Source organism: Bombina bombina, chromosome 2 (genome assembly GCF_027579735.1).
Source record: "Bombina bombina isolate aBomBom1 chromosome 2, aBomBom1.pri, whole genome shotgun sequence".
Lineage (NCBI taxonomy): Eukaryota > Metazoa > Chordata > Amphibia > Anura > Bombinatoridae > Bombina > Bombina bombina.
Window position 1 is genome coordinate 336,623,128 of NC_069500.1, and position 22,532 is coordinate 336,645,659.

General features: G+C 34.3%; 1 protein-coding gene across 1 annotated transcript in view; it reads right to left on the reverse strand.

The window, feature by feature from the left end:
* The window catches only part of WSCD2 (WSC domain containing 2), a 344,950-nt gene that overhangs the window by 130,217 nt on the left and 192,201 nt on the right, over positions 1-22,532 (reverse strand). Inside the window, exon 4 of the mRNA XM_053701694.1 lies at positions 13,144-13,265. Coding sequence (XP_053557669.1) covers positions 13,144-13,265 — 122 coding nt within the window. The remainder of the gene's footprint in view (positions 1-13,143; positions 13,266-22,532) is intronic.

The following is a 22,532-nucleotide window of genomic DNA, read 5'->3' on the forward strand; positions in this document are numbered from 1 at the left end:
CAATATAGAGATAACCATTTATCTGATTATAGAGATAATCAACATCATAATAGAACACACCAAGCTAGGGATTATGTAGCAGAAACACCAAGGACCCATGGAGTAAACGCCAATAACAGTAATAGGACATATGAAGATCAACCCATTAACAATAGGGATAATTTACAGACACATAATTCACCATTACCACAGAATCCCCCTCCTTTTTTAGAGGAGCGTATTCCCCTAGCACCTCTATGGAGAAGGGAAGGGCAAAATACACCTTATCAACAACCAGGAAAAACCAAAAGAACACACACAAACGGGGACGGAGGGGAAGGGGAATTGCCTCCCAGGAAAAAAAGTTACAACAATTAAGTAAAGGTATTTTCAATCTATCCGACAAAATTCTCACTAATGACCAAATAAGAATTTTGGGTAAGGGTCTAAGTTTTTGCCCCTCAAATCCACATAGGATGTTTGAAATATATGTGGATTTAAATAAATTCACGAGAAAGTTATCATTACAACGATATTTTGCAAAAAAATCACTTCAAACAAATAGAAATATAGGTATCCCCATTCTCACAGATAACATGCCAACATGTAGGAATACTACAGTAATATATGTTGATCCTAAAGATCTATCAGAACAACTTTTTGAGGGAGTGATTCACACAAATTTTGCACCACCATCTTCATTCAATCCAAAAGGAGAGGATACAGCATATCTTGATATTTTTCAAAGTCTAGTGTTAGAAGATTTGGAAAAACTTCCCATCCGCAACAGCAATCATAGTAATATTTGGCCCAATGAAAAGAAAGCCCTTTTGGAACTTACTAGAGATAAGAACATAGTCATCCGCCAGGCGGACAAAGGCGGGGGGATAGTGATCCAAAACTACCTGGATTATATCAATGAAGCATACAGAATAGTTCTAGACAAAGAATATTATAATAAATTAGAAAAAGATCCCACAGACAACTTTTCAAAAGAGTTAATAACATTGATTAATTTTGGACATACAAATGGCATTTTGAATAAAAAAGAAAAAACATATTTGATTCCCAAAAGTCCGAACATACCTTATTATTATCACCTTCCCAAAATACATAAACAACTAAATAACCCACCCGGTAGGCCTATCATTGCAGGAATGAATAGTATCACTGACAATCTATCTTCCTATATCGATTTTTATCTTCAAAAATATGTATCACAACTGAGGTCCTACATTAGAGACACTACTGATCTATTAATCAAACTTTCTAACATCAAAAAAGAAGAAAATTTGTATTGGGTTTCTTGTGATGTCACTTCGCTTTATTCAAATATTGCACATAACATAGGGTTAAAATCAATAGATTATTTTTTAAGTGAAGACATATATATGTCGGACCTTCAAAAAAATTACATATTAGAACTCATCAATTTTATTTTGACCCATAATTATTTTCAGTTTTTAGATAACTTTTATATACAAATTAAAGGGACGGCCATGGGGACCAGATTTGCTCCCAGTTTCGCAAACCTATTTATGGGTTATTTTGAATCAATTTACATCTATGATTCCAACTGGGAGCAAAATCTGGTCTTCTATGGCCGTTATATAGATGATTTGCTTTTTTTATGGAAGGGTCCATTGGATTCTCTGACAGCCTTTCAAAATGAATTAAATATGAATAATATGGGGATTAAGTTCACATGGAACGTGCAAATAGATAAAATTGATTTTTTGGATGTTTCCCTAATGTGGGGCATAGATGATAAGGTGGAATCATGCACTTTTTTCAAAACAGTCGATAGCAACAATTTACTAGACTATCACAGTAACCATTACTCCAGTTGGAAAATAAACATACCATACAGTCAGTTTCGAAGAATTCGAAGAAATTGTACAGATATCAATACATTTGATATCCAAAGCCAGACCCTCATAGATCGTTTTAAAGAAAAACATTACCCTGCATCTCTCATTGAACATAGTTACCATAGGGCACGTGCCCAAAATAGGCATGAATTATTCACTAGTAAAAAGAAGAAAGAATCTACATTTGATTCAGGATATGAATCAACATTCATTACGAGATATAATGACAACCATAGGGAGATTAGAAAGATCTTATCTAAACATTGGACATTATTAAAGAAAGACCCTGTTCTGCGATCCATTTTAGGGGAGAAACCAATATGCACTTTTAGGAGAGCCCCAACAATAAAGGAAAAACTTGCACCTAGTAAGATAGTGATGTGCAAAAGAGAAACAAATGCACCATTCAATAGAGGAAACATACAAGGTAGCACTCAAGGTGCAAAAATAGGCTTTTTCAGATGTCACAAAAATAGATGCAGTATGTGTAAATATACCATCAATGGACAAAAGAGTATCAAAACAAATAACACAGGGGAAACTTTTACATTAACACAAAAAATAACATGCAGTTCTACTTATGTGGTCTATTGTATCACCTGCATCTGTGGCCTACAGTATATAGGCCGCACCTGCAGGATGATAAGACAGAGATGGTCTGAACATCTCAGATGCATTGTGAAAGGATTAGACAAATATAGTACTTCTAGACATCATACAGCATCACATGGCACTAACAAATGCCTTATGAAGATAACCCCACTTGAGGTAGTGACTGCTAGTAATTCCCAAAATAGAATGATTAAACTTCGTCAAAGGGAGACCTTCTGGATCTATAGATTTTCATCTTTACATCCAGAAGGCCTCAATGAAGTAATTGATACAGCAGCCTTTTAGATCTATCGAGTACAAACATTCAGTTCATTCTATCTTTTAATCTAAGGGTCCTGTTATACAAGCTTCATATCTGTTCTCTCACATTAGTAGTGTACTTAATATTAATGTGTATATAATGGATCATATCCTCATTGATATTGATATATATTATTCAGAAGGAATGTAAGTATAGATCACCTGAGGTCACCACCCAGTAAATATCTTAATATACCAGTAATGTTTCATCTTGAAAATATATTCAGTATTTACTATCCATCTTACAATCATTCAAGCATCATATCACTATAAAACACATTTAATCACATTAATGGAGATATGCATATTTAGAATACTATAAACATACACTTTGTCTATATTCATACACATAGAGAATTTATTATATTAATTATAAACACTTAACATTGTCACACTATACACATATAATCATATGAGTCACATAGGAATTGATATATTCATGGTCATACACATAATATTATTATAGTTATATTATTTATATATTATCACTCTAGTCACATATGTTTTTATAATAACACATCTATTTTTATATATATTCATTTACATAAAAAAAGATATAGTTAGAGTACTTAACACTAGTCACACATAGAATTCACTAATCATCACTATCTATAGCATATAGTAACCATAATTTTCCTCTATATGTTTTTTCAAATGTCTTTCCATATAGAACAATTTATTAATTCACTAGGGCACAGAAAGCACACACAAAAAATGGAAGACTATAATTCATATTTTTTTATATATATAAAGTTTTATTTATATACATTTACAGGTTACCAATATATAAAAATATATTAGTATATGCATCTATTCGATTGAAGCGCAATGATTACGAGACTGGCATTATTTTGAATGTTATGATTCAGTAAAAATTGACAAATACTGTGAGGATAGGATATGCTTTTACAGAGCAGTAACACCATAGGGCTACACAAATTGGCTGATGCTATCTCGAACATAGCCATAGGGTTATATATAAATACATCATAATAGCAAAGCAGTTCATACCCCCAGAAAAATAGTGATACATTTCATTTGTGAGTTGCGGACATGTGGAATCTTGGACGTGCGACCACTGGATGCCACAACTGATTATGGTAGGCAGCTTATGTCAGTTTGAGGAGTTGTAGTGAAGAATCAGGAATTGGATTTCTCAACAGAGTTGAGATGGTATATGTATCATTTATTTTTTCACATTTGGGCGTTAGAAAACACACGCCTACAAGCTGTGACTCACACACATAGTGATGCGTGATTGGTTCACGCTACACGCCCACGAACCACCCCCCACACATATGACATTGTAAAATCAGAGAGAGAGCCTAAACAAATAGACAATAGTTTATTTATCTATTTTTTTAACGAAAGAAAACATACGCCTATAAGCTGTGATTCACACACATAGTGATGCGCGATTGGTTTATGCTACACGCCCACGGATTATCACCTACACATTGGACATTGTGAAATCAGAGAGGGAGCTTTAAACAAATAGACATAGCCCTTCATAAAATCAGCTTACGATATGCACAATACAACAATTCAGATAACATTTAAACAGTTTATTGTAGGAGATCATGTCAAAAGGGGTAAGAATACATTAGGAAGAAAGTTGGGGAATTGTATTTAAAGACCGGCGATAAATGATACACGCCCACTAGCCATTACCCACACATATGGAAGTGTGAGATAGGCTAATGACACACACCCACAAGCTGACAGCTTTATATATGATACAAACAAACGAGCTGATGCTTTTAATTAATAAATAAATTAGACTTTCTATTATGAACAAAGGGGAGGAAAGAAATCCTCAGGAAATAAAGAAGTTATTAACCATATAGAATATAAATAAATAGTGCATTCATTTTCATAAAGAGAGATTGCTGAAAATCTAATGAACCAACTATATGAGTGCTGTATTTGTTTTTTTGCTGAAACACTAGTGTGCATACTATATATGTTTTCTTCCGAAATGTTTATGAGATATATTGTAATATCTGCCACATACTTGTTTTGATACTAGCTGTATATGTTAAAGTACATGCATACAATGGGTTATATATTCACATACTGGTATCAAGAAAAGTCAGTTTGTATTGTGAAGGTCACCATAGCAACATTTGCATAAGTAATTGGTAGATTGGGTGTGACCAATGTTTTAATTTATTTGAGGATGTATAAATAGGAGACTTCAGTTCTAGATCAGTATAACTTGCCTGAGGAAACAGAGTGGTAGCTCTGAGAAACGCGTAGCGAATTCTACTGATTTTTATTGTACACTGTTATATCTTTATATAAAGTGTTTTTTATATATATCTGGAGTCTCCTGGATTTTTTATCTGAACATTTTGAATACATTGGACCATCTTTCACCAGAGTGGTATGTGCGCTGGGCCACTTTTAATATACCCAGCTTGCTTCATTAGCACTACAGTGTGCTCTATACTTTGTGAGTATATCTCTGAAGGGTTAAGCTGGTGGGTTCACACTCTGCTTACTAATTCCACACTAGGAGTCGCCCTCTGTATATCTTTTTACTTTTCAGATAATTTTGGAAATCTACTAAGAGGAGCTGCCCTAGCATTCTAATGCACAGTCAACTGGGACACTGATAAGTTTCCAGACTGCTTATCTAGGCATTATCTTTGCCTTCACTACATGTGAGTACAAAATCTATATCTCATTTTATTTATCCTTATATATACTGGCTACACTAGGAGGCGCCCTTTCTTTTTTTGTTCCCAGAACAATGAGCTATTCAATTGGTTATTTAAACATAGAGATTTATTGAGCATTTTTCTCACCAAATACATAGCAAGAATTGAGTTTGGTAAACTCAGATGTACCCTTAATCAGTCCCTCTCAAAACTGGTGTAAAGGGTGTTCTTGATTTGAATTAGACATAGCTTTATGTTTTCACTGATTATAGTATGTACAGTATATACTTTTAATACTTCTTCAGCATTAAATGACATCACAGCAAAGACCGGATTTCAACAATTATAAATCAACCGCTGTAGAACTAATGACATTAACTAGAAGAGTTGGTGTGCTCAATCTTGACAGCTAATCTACTTACATTCCTGAATGGTGAGTAACAAATCAAAATTGCCTAGTAAGTTCATATAAAGAGGAGGGACATTCAAGATCATTAGTTATTTTGTTATAAGAAGGGGGTTTACTTGTGGACAGAAAGCCTGAAGACTTCAGAACAGATAAGAAAATAAACTTTTTTCATTTTATTTTTAAATTTGTTAGGTCTTAAGTTTTAAAGGAGTTAGGTTTGCTGGATAAGCGAATCTTGTAGGGAGAAGTTCTATGGTAGCTGGGACAAGTGAGGACGGTTAAAGATAAGGGGGGTTTTCATTGAGGAGGTGGCTGCAGGTAGGGTTAAAAATTATCTGGAGAGTCAAATTAGTGCTCTCTTTAGTGATCAGTTAGTTGGTAATTAGGTTTAAATTGTGCTGTGGGGGTCTAGGTAATTTGCTATTATAATGAATTGCACTAAGAAATGCCAGTAGTTCAATTTAGAGTTAACTTGTACTGGGTGAGTCCAGGTATTTGGCAGCTAGGGTTTATTCCACCCCCACCAAAAAGCAACTTCTGTACCAGAAAATGGTGCCTATCAAATAGATGGTATATGAATTTTGCTGCAATTTTTTTTTTTTTTTGGTTATAGATTTAGCTTTTTGGCCTTTCTAGGGAGTGTGGGATCTAGCACAATTCTTACACAAAAGAAACAAGTGATTAATGTCCTTTTAAATTATAGAATTGTATTTAAAAAAAAGCTTAATGATTTATATACCTAGAAAATTAGTAAAAGTGAGTGATCTTATACTATCCTCATTACTCCTATAATCCATATCACCCTGCAATATTATCCATCACTTATGTACAGCATTTGTACTGTTGGGAAGGTTAAAAAAGGGGGGGTAGTCTGTGTTGGTAAGGGAAGGATTGTGATTAGAGTTAACTATTTTGGGTCAGGGTAGTATTTACAGTTAGTAGTAGGGATGGCCGAATGTTTCTAAAAATTCAAAATTTAAAACAAATTTTGATACATTTGTTAGATCAAATTGAATTTTGAATGTTTATATAACATTCTAACATTCTATTTTTGAATTTTTGTTTTCAAATTTTTCAATAAAATTTGAAAATATTTGTTTGAATAATAGAATGTTTAGCTATGTATTCATTCAATTTCGAATGTAATATTCAAATTTAAATGTGACATTCAAATTCGAATGTCACATTCAAATTCGGAATAGTATTTCTAGTCTACAACTGTGTTTAATAAATGTAATATTCAAATTTGAATGCTACATTCAAATTCGAATGTCACATTTGAATTTGAAATAGTATTTCTAGTCTAATACTGTGTTTTTTAAATGTAATATTCAAATTTGAATGTCACATTCGAATTTGAATGTCAAATTCAAATTTAAAATATTATTTCTAGTCTACAGCTGTGTTTAATAAATGTAATATTAAAATTTGAATGCTACATTTGAATTAGAATGTCACATTCAAATTTGAAATAGTATTTCTAGTCTAATACTATGTTTTATAAATATAATATTCGAATTTGAATGTGACATTCGAATTCGAATGTGACATTCAAATTCAAAATAGTATTTCTAGTCTACAACTGTGTTGTATAAATGTAATATTTGAATTGGAATGTTACATTCGAATTTTAATATTACATTTGAATTATATTGTAGCATTTAAATTTGAAATAGTATTTCTAGTCTACAACTGTGTTTTATAAATGTAATATTCGAAATTTGAATGTGGCATTGAATTCGAATGTCACATTCGAATTCAAAAGTGACATTCGAAAACAATTTTCAGGTTTTGGTGAGAGAGAGATTCATTGTGGACAAACCTTCATCTAAATGTATTTGCAGGTTGGAGTTGTCAAGGTTAGGGCTAAATGTTAATAGCACTGGTGAATATGCAATATAAATGTCACATTGAGTCAGAATGTACCCAACATGTGATCATAAAAAACATCGAGATTAGTGTTCTGAGCATGATCTTGTTTAAAAGTGATCCTTGTATGAATGGCCGTGTGCACAAGGTTTTCAACTTGAGAACCTGTCTGCACGGCTTTGCAACAAACACAATGTATCATTAAACACTTGCTTGAGCATTTAAGTACCTATCAAACACCCCAAGTATGTTCGGGTGATTTCAATATGCCACCTCAAAGGTGGTGGAGAGTTAAGAAGAAGCGGTCATTCTTACATTGTGGAAAGCAGGCTTGCATGTTCGCTTACACATACTAAATTCAGCCCCAAAACAAAGCTGGTAGGAAAAATCTGCTTTAAGATATTAGATAAAGCTAACAAAAAGTTTAAAAAATAACAAATTGTACAATAAAGTCATTTTTATATACGCTTTAGAAATTAATTACTGTACTACGAAAGATCCTCACAGAAAGAATTTTTTTTTTAAAAGTGTCCAAACTTTCTTACAAGAGTTGTAGGCACACCCCTAAAAAAAACTCAACAAAAAAAAACACAAGTTTTTTATTTTATCTTTTCAATTAGAGACAGATATAAGTGCGATCCTGTACATAAAAAGCAATCTTCTTCAGCATGTACTGTAGAATTGTTTAGGGCTCTGAATTCCACTGCATATACATCTAACCTCTCTGGGGTCAGTGGAAAAAACGTTCAGATTTAAATTATGCAACAAGTATCAAAATAAATAATGAAAGAGCATTGCAAAGTTTTGTTGTTTTTTTAAAACATATTTCAAATTTTTATGGGGAACTAAAACATTTTTACAAAATATAATGGTTCCTAGAATATATTTATGTAATTGTTTCCTAGTAACATGGTTGAAATTAAAGGGACACTGAACCCAAATTTTGTATTTTGTGATTCAGATAGAGCATGCAATTTTAAGCAACTTTCTAATTTACTCCTATTATCAAATTCTCTTCATTCTCTTGGCATCTTTATTCTAAAAGCATTTTTGGTGAACAACCTGGGTTGTTCTTGCTGATTGGTGGATAAATTCACCCACCAATAAACAAATGCAGTCCAGGGTTCTGAATCAAAAACGGGCTGGCTCCTTAGCTTAGATGCCTTCTTTTCAAATAAAGATAGCAAGAGAATGAAGAAAAATTGATAATGGGAGTAAATCAGAAAGTTGCTTAAAATTGAATGCTCTATCAGAATCACAAAAGAAAAAAATTTGGTTCAGTGTCCCTTTAACTTAGCAGTAACAATGGATGAATAGAGATTAAAGAGAGCAGATTTGCTGAATATTGTTTAAATATCTCAGAATCAGATCAAAAAATAAATACATTTAAAAAAAACAATAAAGATAAATTCCCATTCTCATCTATATCAAATAAATCAACAGTCAATATATAAAATCCACTCCATAAAATCAGTGGAGTGAATTTATGTAACTAACTGAAAAAGCTTCTTCTCCACAAAGAAAAATAGCAGGAAATCATGTAATGCTGATGTGTCTTGCTACATTAAAATCAAGCAATTAATTATATTACAAAGGTGAATTTCATGTTAGCTGACAAAAAGGTGAAGTGGGCACCATCAAAACTGGATATACAGAAATGAACAGTTTTTATGATCAGGCAAAAAGATAATTTGGTAAAATTATCTTCTTCATATAATTATGTCTTTCATAAATCTAGTTCATAGAATCTGACAGCTAATATCTTTCTGGACATAATTTGCACTATTTCCTAGGTGTGTTGTAAGATTTAATTATTGAAGGTAATTTATATATTCAAGATTTTTTTTCTTATTTTATAGACATTAATATTTCTTAATATTTCTTATAATTATTGACATTTGAGTAACTGCTGTAAAATTAGGCAGACAAAATTAAATACATTAAGAGATTTCACAGAAGATATAAATGACTGATAATTTTCCCTGATGAATTTATAAAATAAATATGTTCTGATGAAAATATAATTAATATATTGTTTTTACAATTGTGATACATGTATTCTTAAAAAAAGAGTAAACATGTTTTATCAATCTTTTTTTTAACTGAATACTGAAAAAAGTATGTTTCAGTAATTCAACTTCTAGCTGTGAAAACAGTCTACAAGTAAAAGTGAAATAAATAAAACAGTTTTAAAATAATTGAATTTTAATGTTATGTATCAGAACTATTGTAGAACAGTAAAGCTGTAAAGAAGGTGACAAAATAAATACATTTAAATTTTATAATTTTACAGAAATAATCACATTCAATTGTCTGGTTATATACAAAATGGTGGTAATTATAGTGGTTATTGGGGGATTCTAAACAATCCCATTCTTTCAGTAGAACACCTCAAACTTCAAGTACTTTTTTATTGTAGTATTTTTTTTAATTAAGGTTTATGCACAAGATTACAGACAATGGAAGCTTAGCAATACAAACATTTATCTCCACATAATAGACCAAGGGACGATTTATCATCTGTCTGGCGGACATGATCCGCTGTGGTGATCATGTCCGCCAATAAATGCAGACAGCATACACAGTTTTTAAATGGTTTTATACTGGATTTGTATATTAAAATCTGTGCATATTATTCTTTATAGTAGTGTCTATTACATGCAGTTATATAAAAATTGGTGTATACTGTCCCTTTAACTCCTGTTTCTGGTGAGCTTGAAGGCTCGCATGGAAACAGAGGCATTAGGGCCGATACAGGGCTTGGTAAATTGGCCCCCAAGTGTCAACTTTTTTCAAAGAAAGAAAAGTTATAAATTCCATGTGCATATACAAAGTCATAAATGGTAACATAATACAAATATACATCAATTTATAATGAAATGTAGGAGAAGAAATTGTGCATAAAAATAAGTGATTGCTGCCTCTAGCATGTAATTGCAAAAATAATATAATATAATCCTATACTCTAGTGTAAATCAAAGGTCCCAATCATGCATAATACTAGGTGGTATAGCAGGCTTATGTAGGTTAAGAGCTAAGATGTAGCCATAGTATAGTAAGAAAGAAATTTGTTATCCATAATTCCATGTATTTAGACCGTATCACCCAGGTATGGGCCCTATACCCAGGAGGTAGGTAAATTAACTATATTAGTAGTCATAGTATGAACTGGTAGTAGGCAATAAAGCTCAACACTAATTATTTTTTTAATACAAAGCAGAGTTGGCATCATCTTTCTTCAGGTCCTACATAACAACATGTAAACATAATTAAGCACATATGTGATGTTGAGATAAAGAAAAAAGGATTAGAGTATAGTATAAAAATGTATGTTAAAGGTTGACCAACACTATCATTAGAACATGGCTAGCTATAATAAAAAGAAAAGGTAGTCAGTTATAAAGATCAGCTTTCTCAGTAAATACAACATTCATTGCAAATATGGTTATTAATTATATTAAAGGCATGTAAAAGGGTACAAATCATGGAAAAATATTTTAAATATATTAGGACCTTGTGTCTATATTTGGCATGATTCTGGAGGTCAGCCTATTCCAGATCTGTGGTATGGAAGAAGTGCAGCCTCAGCTCTCTGAAGTAGGAATTTCCATAAAGGCCAGACACTATCGGTAGTCAGGTCTATATTAAGTGGTGGCTCAATATCCGTTCCTGAAGATTTTAGCTGCTGATCTCCCAGCTTTTTGTGGGTTAATAGCATTATGCTAGTTTCCCTGTCGTCAGGAGATCGTGATTTCCCAGAGGTAGGCTCCAAATTAGGATACCGTAATATGGCTCTCAGCGGTGTTTGAATAGCTATCAGTAGGGTATTTCTTAGTGCTATAAGGGGATTCCTCTGTTCCACTTATCTGGGTGTGGGCGGTCCTGTCAGTTCCGGTCTCCGGCATTCTAGATTCCCCTTGTTCTAGTGTTTTTGGTGTTTGGCAGTGCACCGTTTCTAAAAGGGCTTTGATCAGTTGCATTTCCATTAGTTGAAGGGTAGTCTCGAAGTGTTGCCAAACTGTATTTTCCCATCAAGCTGTAGTCGCCATATTGCCTTTTGGATCAAACACAATCATATGCAATAGCAGGGCTATATTATCTCAATCAACTTTACTCCTTAATCGACAAACGTTTGATATCTGCAACAATGTTTGTCCCTCTACTGTGCCTCCAATATGCTGTTTATCTTGTTCGTGTAAGTCGGGTAGGATACTTTGGGCCTTCAGGCATCATTACCAAGATGGCGTCTACAGTTCACAGCCAGCTGGCAATGTTCTTATATTTGACTTTTCCCCAGTCCTTATGAGGTTTCTGCATTATTTTCTATCGCCCTTCAGATCTCTGGATCTTATCTCACTTCTATGACCAAAACCGAGTCGTAGTGCGGTAGTTTTTATTATTATTTGGCCCTTAACTGTATTAAGCTTCAGAATCATGTGACTGTTCTGGGCTGACTCCGCCCCCCAAACTTCAAAAGTTTTAGCCATGAGTGACTTGTGTAACTCTTTTGATGCCAAAGAGTCACCATTATTAAAATTATGTGCTGCTTATGTATAAAACAAACTACTCTCATGGGCAGCATATGTTGCCACTTATTTGATTGTGTTCCAGCAATTTTACTGTTTTTTTCTGGCCCTGGAAATAAAATCTGCAGAGACCCATTATTCCAGCTTTCTGGAATTTGCAAGTTAATGCATTTTTTATATGCCCAGTGATCCAGACAGAGAAAGGTACTGTATACTAGGGAGAAGGTTGAATTAAAAACTAAATAAATTAAAATAAATACATAAAAAAATAGGGAAGATAAGCCACACCAGTACACTTTTGCAGTCAACTTTTTGTGTCCCCAAATTTTATGGTCTACAACCACCCCTTCATTGTATATTGGTTTCTGCTTTTATATAGGTAACATTGAGTTCTAAAGAACGAGGCACTTTGAGCATATTGCAGAGATTCAGTCATTGGCCTCTAGTTATCAAGTTCTGTCGGACCTGATACGACAGTGCGGATCAGGTCCGACAGACCTCGCTGAATACGTCGAGCAATACGCTTGCCGTATTCAGCATTGCACCAGCTGCTCACAAGAGCTGCTGGTGCAACGCCGCCCCCTGCAGACTCGCAGCCAATAGGCCGCCAGCAGGGGGGTGTCAATCAACCCGATTGTACTCAATCGGGTTGATTTCCGGCAATGTCTGTCCGCCTGCTCAGAGCAGGTTATGGCAGGCTCGCCAGAAACACTGGGCATCAAGCTGCATTCGGAGCTTGATACATATGCCCCATTGAGTCCTGCAAAATCCTGAATTTCATGATTACTCTACTAATGTGAGTAATTTCATTTTAATAACAAAATATACACACATAATATGACACTGAACTGTGTGAGCTCTCAAAAGCATTCGGTGGATAGCCATGGAAAAGGGGGAAAAGTGCACCTGCTTACCTTTTCTGTGCATAAGTCTACACATTTGTCCACGGACATGTTCATCATAACACTGTTAACAGGTAGTGCCAGGGATATATTATCTGGTCGATGAAAACATCCTCGAAATATTGCGCTACCATCTGCAATTAAATACAAAAGTGCAGAAAGTCAACTGCTTCTTTTCTAATAGTAATATACAGTTATTATTTTACTAATTGTGAAACTTAGACTTGGCCGATATGTTGTTCTATAGAAAGACACCAAAAATGTCTTGTAATAAAAGGTGTCTAGTGTTCTTTTAAGTATGTTTTGTACACAGACTTGTGATGCACTAGTATGCATTTACTGATTTACGTTTATATAAATATAAGTGACATCACAGTCTTTTCTACAAACAATGAGAACCCTTTTCTCCCCTAAGCTAAATTATTTGATATGGAGTCCCAGAGTCATTGCTATTTTGTTCTTTAAAATATATAAATCGTGTGCACAATTTACTAAATCATACACAGGATTTACGTCATGTGGTACTATAAAAAATGTGCTTCTGAGCCTTCTTGTTACCTAAGGTTGGAGAAGATATTTGGCGTATTTCTCTACGTCAGTCCACCATGTCTACATCCAGTCACACAGACATCAGTTCAGACCAAATCAGTTAAACATGCAGTTTTATGTGCTTATATTTTACTGGACAAGTAGCCGAAATATCAGACTGACACTTTAATGTAAACCAATGAACTGTCTCCTGCTGCACGTCACTGATCTGACATTCTTTTTGCTTGCCTGCTAGAGACTAAAGCATGTGGTTAAAATGTTCTCTCTTAAAGCCTGTGCTTCTCTTTTTGTTTTTCACTGAAGTGAGACTCAGAACATCATGACTATGGTCTGATTATTCTGGTGGTTGCTCTCAAAGCAAAAATGCATAAGGTAAAGAAAAGAAAAAAAAATGGCTTAGAGTTCACAAATATGTATTGTATATCAGACTGTAAAACTACAACTGAGGCTCTTAGCAATATCATATCAGTTTAACAAGTGGCTTTAATCCAATCCGCCTAATCAGCTTACTGTTACTGGATGGTTCAATACAGAACCAGATTCTCTAGTGATCACAATCAATACATTAAACAACTTATCAGATAGATTGAGACAAGGTTAATCCATCATATACTTAACATGGTGTGGCTGACAAAACATTATTCCAATCTATCCAAACCCTTATATACAAGAGTAACGTGTCTAACCTCTCAAAACATATGTTCCCTAATGACTGATATAGTTCCAAAGCCAACTAAAAATAAATAAAGTGTGTGTTTAATACAGTAAAAATGGAGGAAATGTCCATCCCTGTATTGCTTCTCTAGTTAACCTCCATATGTTACCATTCCAATTGCAAACAAAAGGCTGTTTTTATTTAAAGGTAAAGTCAAAATTAAACTTTCATGATCCAAATAGTGCATTCAATTTACCTTTTTAATTTACTTCCATTATCAGTTTGTTCTCAGTCTTTTTATATGCAGACTTTCTAAAAAAAAACTCCTAAAAAGCATGTGCAAGAGTTCACAGTGTATACATATATAAGTCTGCAATTTGCTGATGTCTATTACATGATACAATGGGCAGGGAAATGGAAGCAACCTTTGAAATTTCCTAAAAAAAAAGGTACTGATAATTTTAAATTCAGAGTAAGTGTTCTCAATAATGCACTGCTGCTCCTTTAACAAATGATATCAAGAGAATGAAGAACATTTGATAATGGAACTAAAATTAAATGTTCTATATTAGTAATAAAAGAAAAAAAATGTGTGTTTCGTATCACTGTAGAGCTCTGGGAGGCAACACGTGCACCTATTATGTATCAGATATACTTTGCTCTCACCAACTGAGCACTATAATTGGACTGGTAACAAAGAGAAAATGCCAAATAGAAGAAAATTACTCATTATAAGCTCTGGGCAAGCATGGAACATGGTACAGACTCAACACCTTAAATGGGATATTAATGTCATTGGTTTTGTATGATGCATAAAAAAAAATTACATTTTTCAAACTTGGTTGGATGTTTTTGTGAGACCCAAATCCCCTTCCTCAGACCAGAGATCTTCGGACATATTATGTATGTGTGTGTGTGTGTGTGTGTGTGTGTGTATATATATATATATATATATATATATATATATATATATATATATATATATATATATATATATATATATATAAAATATATACTGTATATATATATATATATATATATATATATGTGTGTGTCTGTGCGTGTATATATTTTTTCCTTTTTTTTTAAAATATAATCAACAATTCCATGTCTTATTCTTTAAATACTCTTTAGCTATCAATCGGCTAGATTACGAGTTTTGCGTTATGAGCAGCACGGTACTAGCTTGCAAGTTATTGTCACCTCTCACTTACCTAAAGCGCTGGTATTACAGGTTTATAAAAATCCGGCGTTAGCAGGCAAAAAGTAGAGCAAAATTGAGCTCCATACTGCACTGCAATACCAGCACTGCTGAAAGTTGCTGTGAGCTGGTTTTACGTGCTCGTGCACGATTTCCCCATATACATCAATGGGGAAAGCCGGCTGAAAAAAAGTCTAACACCTGCAAAAAAGCAGCGTAAAGCTCGGTAACGCAGCCCCTTTGATTCCTATGGGGAAACTACATTTATGTTTACACCTAACACCCTAACATGAACCCCGAGTCTAAACACCCTTAATCTTAGACTTATTTACTCCTAATTTGCCACCCCAACATCGCCAACACCTACATTATACTTATTAACCCCTAATCTGCTGCTCCGGACACTGCCGCCACTATAATAAACATATTAACCCCTAAAGTGCCTCACTCCCGCCTCCCAAACACTAGTTAAATATTATTAACCACTAATCTGCCGCTCCTGACATTTCCGCCACTATAATAAACATATTAAACCCTAAACCGCCGCACTCCCACCTCACAAACACTAGTTAAATAGTATTAACCCCTAATCTGCCGCCCCTAAAATCATCGCCACCTACCTACATTTATTAACCCCTAATCTGCCACCCCCAACGTCGCCGCCACTATAATAAATTTATTATCCCCTAAACCTAAGTCTAACCCTAACACCCCCTAACTTAAATATAATTAAAATACATCTAAATAAAACCTACTATCATTACCTAAATAATTCCTATTTAAAACTAAATACTTACCTGTAAAATAAACCCTAAGATAGCTACAATATAACTAATAGTTACATTGTAGTTAGCTTAGGGTTTATTTTTATTTTACAGGCAAGTTAGTATTTATTTTAACTAGGGAGAATAGTTAGTAAATAGTTATTAACTATTTACTAACTACCTAGCTAAAATAAATACAAATGTACCTGTAAAATAAAACCTAACCTGTCTTACACTAACACCTAACTTTACACTACAATTAAATCAATTACCTAAATTAAATACAATTACCTAAATTACAAAAAATAAAAAAGAAATGATTAGATATTTAAACTAATTACACATAATCTAATAGCCCTATCAAAATAAAAAAAGCCCCCCAAAATAAAATAAAAAACGTAGACTAAACTAGATACCATTAGCCCTTAAATGGGCCTTTTACGGGGCATTGCCACAAAGAAATCAGCTCTTTTACTGTAAAAAAAATAGAAACAACCCCCAACAGTAAAACCCACCACCCACACAACCAACCCCCCAAATAAAATCCTAATCTAAAAAACCTAAGCTCCCCATTGCCCTGAAAACAGCATTTGGATGGGCATTGCCCTTAAAAGGGCATTTAGCTCTTTTTCAGCCCAAACCCCTAATCTAAAAATAAAACCCACCCAATAAACCCTTAAAAAACCTAACACTAACCCTTGAAGATCCACTTACAGTTTTGAAGACCAGACATCCATCCTCAACAAAGCCGGGAGAAGTCTTCATCCAAGAGGGCAGAAGTCCTCAACGAAGCCGGGAGAAGTCTTCATCCAAGCCAGCAGAAGTGGTCCTACAGACAGCAGAAGTCTTCATCCAGACAGCATCTTCTTTCTTCATCCATCCGGCGGGAGCGGCTCCATCTTCAAGACATCCGGCGCAGAGCATCCTCTTCTTACGACGGCGACTGAAGATTAAAGGTTCCTTTAAGGGACGTCATCCAAGATGACGTCCCTTGAATTCCAATTGGCTGATAGAATTCTATCAGCCAATCGAATTAAAGGTGAAAAAATCATATTGGCTGGTGCAATCAGCCAATAGGATTGAGCTTGCATTCTATTGGCTGATTGGCCAATAGGATTTTTTCACCTTTAATTCCGATTGGCTGATAGAATTCTATCAGCCAATCGGAATTCAAGAAACGCCATCTTGGATGATGTCCCTTAAAGGAACCTTCATTCTTCAGTCGCCGTCGTAAGAAGAGGATGCTCCGCGCCAGAGGGATGAAGATAGAAGATGTCGTCTGGATGAAGACTTTTGCCCATCTGGATGACTACTTCTGCAAGCTTGGATGAAGACTTCTCCAGGCTTCGTTGAGGACTTCTGTTCGCTTGGATGAAGACTTCTCCCGGCTTCGTTGAGGATGGATGTCCGGTCTTCAAAACTGTAAGTGGATCTTCGGGGGTTAGTGTTAGGGGTTTATTGGGAAGGTTTTAATTTTAGATTAGGGGTTTGGGCTGAAAAAGAGCTAAATGCCCTTTTAAGGGCAATGCCCATCCAAATGCCCTTTTCAGGGCAATGGGGAGCTTAGGTTTTTTTAGTTAGGATTTTATTTGGGGGGTTGGTTGTGTGGGTGGGGGGTTTCACTGTTGGGGGTTGTTTGTATTTTTTTTACAGGTACAAGAGCTGATTCCTTTGGGGCAATGCCCCACAAAAGGCCCTTTTAAGAGCTATTGGTAGTTTAGTTTAGGCTAGGTTTTTTTTTATTTTTGGGGGGCTTTTTTATTTTGATAGGGCTATTAGATTAGGTGTAATTAGTTTAAATATCTGATAATTTCTTTTTTTATTTTGTGTAATTTAGTTGTTTTTTTTGTAATTTAGGTAATTGTATTTAATTTAGGTAATTGATTTAATTATAGTGTAAGGTTAGGTGTTAGCGTAAGACAGGTTAGGTTTTATTTTACAGGTAAATTTGTATTTATTTTAGCTAGGTAGTTAGTAAATAGTTAATAACTATTTACTAACTATTCTACCTAGTTAAAATAAATACAAACTTGCCTGTAAAATAAAAATAAACCCTATGCTAGATACAATGTAACTATTAGTTATATTGTAGCTAGCTTAGGGTTTATTTTATAGTTAAGTATTTAGCTTTGAACAGTAATTATTTAGGTAATAATAGTAAGTTTAATTTAGATTTATTTTAATTATCTTTAAGTTAGGGGGTGTTAGGGTTAGGGTTAGACTTTAGGTTTAGGTTAGGTTTAGGGGTTAATAACTTTTGTATAGTGGCGGCGACTTTGGGTGCAGCAGATTAGGGGTTAATAACTGTAATGTATTTTGTGGCGATGTTAGGGACAGCAGATTAGGGGTGAATAATATTTAACTAGAGTTTGTGAGGCGGGAGTGGGGCGATTTAGGGGTTAATATGTTTATTCTAGTGACGGCGATGTCCGGAGTGGCAGATTAGGGGTTAATAATTTTATTTTATTATTTGCAATGCGGGAGAGCCTCAGTTTAGGGGTTAATACGTAGTTTATGGGTGTTAGTGTACTTTTTAGCACTTTAGTTATGAGTTTTATGTTACAGCTTTGTAGCGTAACACTCATAACTACTGACTTTCAGTTTACGGTACTGATCTTGTAGTTATAGGCTGTACTGCACACTTTTTGGCCTCAGAGGAAGACTATGGAAGTCCCATTGAAAAGGGACTTTTTAAAAAGTGCGGTAGTTACGTTGCGTTACGTTACTGCCAAAAAAGTGTGCAGTGCTGCTAAACCTGTAAGACTCGTAATACCAGCGGTAGTGAAAAAGAGCCTTAATGCTGCTTTTTCAATCATACCGCAAAACTCGTAATCTAGCCGAATGTGTTTTTCTTTTATGATGGGATTCCAATTAAAATCCAGGAAATTATGCTAAAATTGTATGCAGTTTTTACTATGCAAGGTAATCCATATTTGTGTTTGTTATTAGATGAAATAGAAGAACAGTGTGATAAATTTTGCAGTAAGGACAAGCTGCTTAATGATTGACAATTTAATTATACACATGATCTAATCCAGTTAATATATATAGCCTGCTGAAGGGGAGTTCTGACAATATACTTTACAAATAAAACTGCTTTCTTCTTTCTTTCTTTTTTGTCTTACTGGTTCTGATTATGTTATATATTAGATATCACATCTATGACTAGTCACAATGCATTTTTTTAAAAATTCTTTAAAAATATGGATATACTGATGAAACTAGGATAATTTTTCAAATTTGAATCATGTGCTAATGAGCATTTTATGTCTAGAGGCTTAAGCATTCAGTTGACATATCTAGAATATTTAAACCAATATCAAATTATAATGAATATAGAAAGTCAGACAGCTCATAAATAACCATTTCTATTCATTAAATTAAAATACCGTTACTTGGATTTGCAGTGTCATATAAAGGTTAATTGCATACACTGTCCACCTAACAAGGAAACACCCATTCCATGTATAAAGTAAAATGAGTGTGTTTTCATTCAAATTAGTCTCAACACAATTATATATCAACTCGTTTACAGGGACACTGTACTATAAAATGCCTTCATATGTTACAAACTGCAGGATATTAATTGTATGGGGAATTATTATTTTATATTTATTTTTGTAATTGAAATAGTTGGATTTGCTCATTAAAACCATATGTTGTTCTCCAGGACATCCCCATAACAATGGGCTGGGTCTGCAAGTAAATCAGACCTTCTAATATTATTACTCGGCTAGATTACGAGTTTTGCGTTATGAGTGAAAAAGCAGCGTTATGGCTCTTTTTCACTACCGCTGCTATTACGAGTCTTGTAGGTACAGCTGTACTGCACACCTTTTTGGCAGTCACGCAACATGTGTACTTTTTACACTTTAGTTATGATTTTTATGTTACGGCTTTGTAACATAAAAGCCATAACTACTGACTTTCAGTTTACGGTATGGATCTTGTTATAGGATGTAACGCTTACTTTTTGGCCGGACAGGCAAGCTCGTAATACTGGCACTATGGAAGTCCCACTGAAAAAGGACTTTTTGAAAGCTGCAGGTAGTTACATTGCATTACGGCCAAAAAAGTGTACAAAACAAATGTATCTGCAAAACTCGTAATAGCAGCGGTAGTGAAAAGCAGCGTTCCTATTCAAGATATTATCTGTATTATGTTCTAAAGAATGATTTATCCTGATTCCCTTTTGGGACTGTACTACTATTTCTATGGAAATTGGTACTTATTTTTAGGATTCTTTAGAGTTTGAATATAACCTTAGTAGAGCATATTCATGCACTGTTTATATTTTTAGCTCAGCCTTTATCTGTGGCTGACATTACTGTTCGTTCAACCTATTTTTGGTGTTGAATAGTTAGCATAAGCAGTTTCAGATTCTCAAGTATATAACTCTGTTTATTTACTTCTGATGTATTCATTTTATTATGTTTACTATATCTATTATTATGATTTCAAATATATTTTACTATCTCTAGCTTGTTAGGATAATAATTTGTTTGATTTCTATTATCTCCACTATTTCTGGAGGTTTAGAGTCTTTTCTGACTTATTTTTAGTCCGGTGATGTAGATCAGTTGGTTAATGTCCTGACTACAAATGCTTGTTCTAGATCCAAAGGTCTTAGATTCATATCCCGGCAGGGTTAATGCAGCCCTTTGGCCTTTTTGAGGTCAATTTATTGCGTACCATTTATTTGGGTAATAATAACAACAGTTTTTTTTCAGCTGCTAATTTGGTTAACTCTGAGTGCAAGCACTGAAAAAGCGTTTTTTTTTTTTTTTTTTTTATCCCTCTGGGAGAAAACGCTATATAATTACTTGTTATTCGACTGCATGGAGGTACGGTTCTCAAACCAGTTCTTCTGGTGGGGGGCAGATTAAATTGTTTTTGACTGATTTCAGTCCAAAAATCTTTACTATTCTTAGGGTCTGAATAGATTTTTAGAATGAGACCTTCTATGGGAAGATTCTTTCTTTCTCAGTACACTCTGTGATTTTTTTTCAGGAGTGTTTATACTAATTCTTTAGCAGGAACAGGGATTGGGTTTCTATTCAATTCTATTCTTTGTCCCAAAGAAGAAAGGTTTATTCAGTCCAATCTTGGATCTGAAGACTTTATATTGTTTTGTAACAATCTCAACTTTCAAGTTGGGGGCTATTATGCCTTTTGTTCAGCAAGGTCATTTCATGTCCACTCAATTTTACAGAACGTTTATCCTCATATTTTATTTCATTAAGACTATTTTTGGTTCTGAGATTCTCTTTTTTTAGATAAGCTTTACCAATTTGTTGCTTTTCCATTTGGTCTAGCAACAGCTTTATGGATCTTTTCGAAAGATTCTGGATAACCTTTTTATCTGTAATAAGACAGTAGAGTATTGTGGTGTTTTCTTATTTGTATGGTATCTTGGTATTAGCTTAATCTTTTCTTTTATTAGAATCTCTCATGAATCAACTAGTTTTGTTTCTTCAAGACATGGTTAGAGGATTTATTTTATCTAAGAGTTTTGTGATTCCTCAGACAAGGGTCACTTCTTTTTGGGTTTCTAGATAGATTCTGTGTTCATGACTTTGTCTTTATTGGACAAAAGTCCATTGTATTGTTGTTAGCCTGTCTAACTTACAGTCTAGAACATTCCTTTTAGTGGCTATGTGCATGGAAGTTTTAGGTCTCATAACTGCAGCTTTGGACATGGTTCCCTTTGCTCGTTTTTCATCTTTGACCTCTTTTGCTTTGCATTCTGATTCAATGGTGCAGGGATTGTTTTCAGATATCACAGTTGATATTCTTAAATCCCAACACTTAACTCTCTCTGATTTGGTGATTAGACTATCATCGTTTTATTCAGGGGGCCTCCTTTTGTTCATCCTTCCTGGACTGTATTCTTAATGGATGCAAGTCTTACAGGTTGGGGAGCTGTCTGAGGGTCTCTGACAGCACAAGAGCTTTGGAAACATCAAGAGGCAAGGTTTCCAATCAATATTTTAGAACTCGAATAGGGACTCGCAATTAAGAAGTATCTTGAATATGTTCTTAGGTGGAATTCATCTCCTGTCTAATTTCTATGACTTATATCTCAGGTTTAGACATTTGGAAGATGGATTATCTTAGCCGTCAGTCTTTACATCTGGGAGAGTGGTATCTCTATACAGATGTGTTTTCTTAATTTCCCAGGTACCTTTCGGGTCCAGGAATCCTCAGGCTGAAATGGTGGATGTATTAGCAG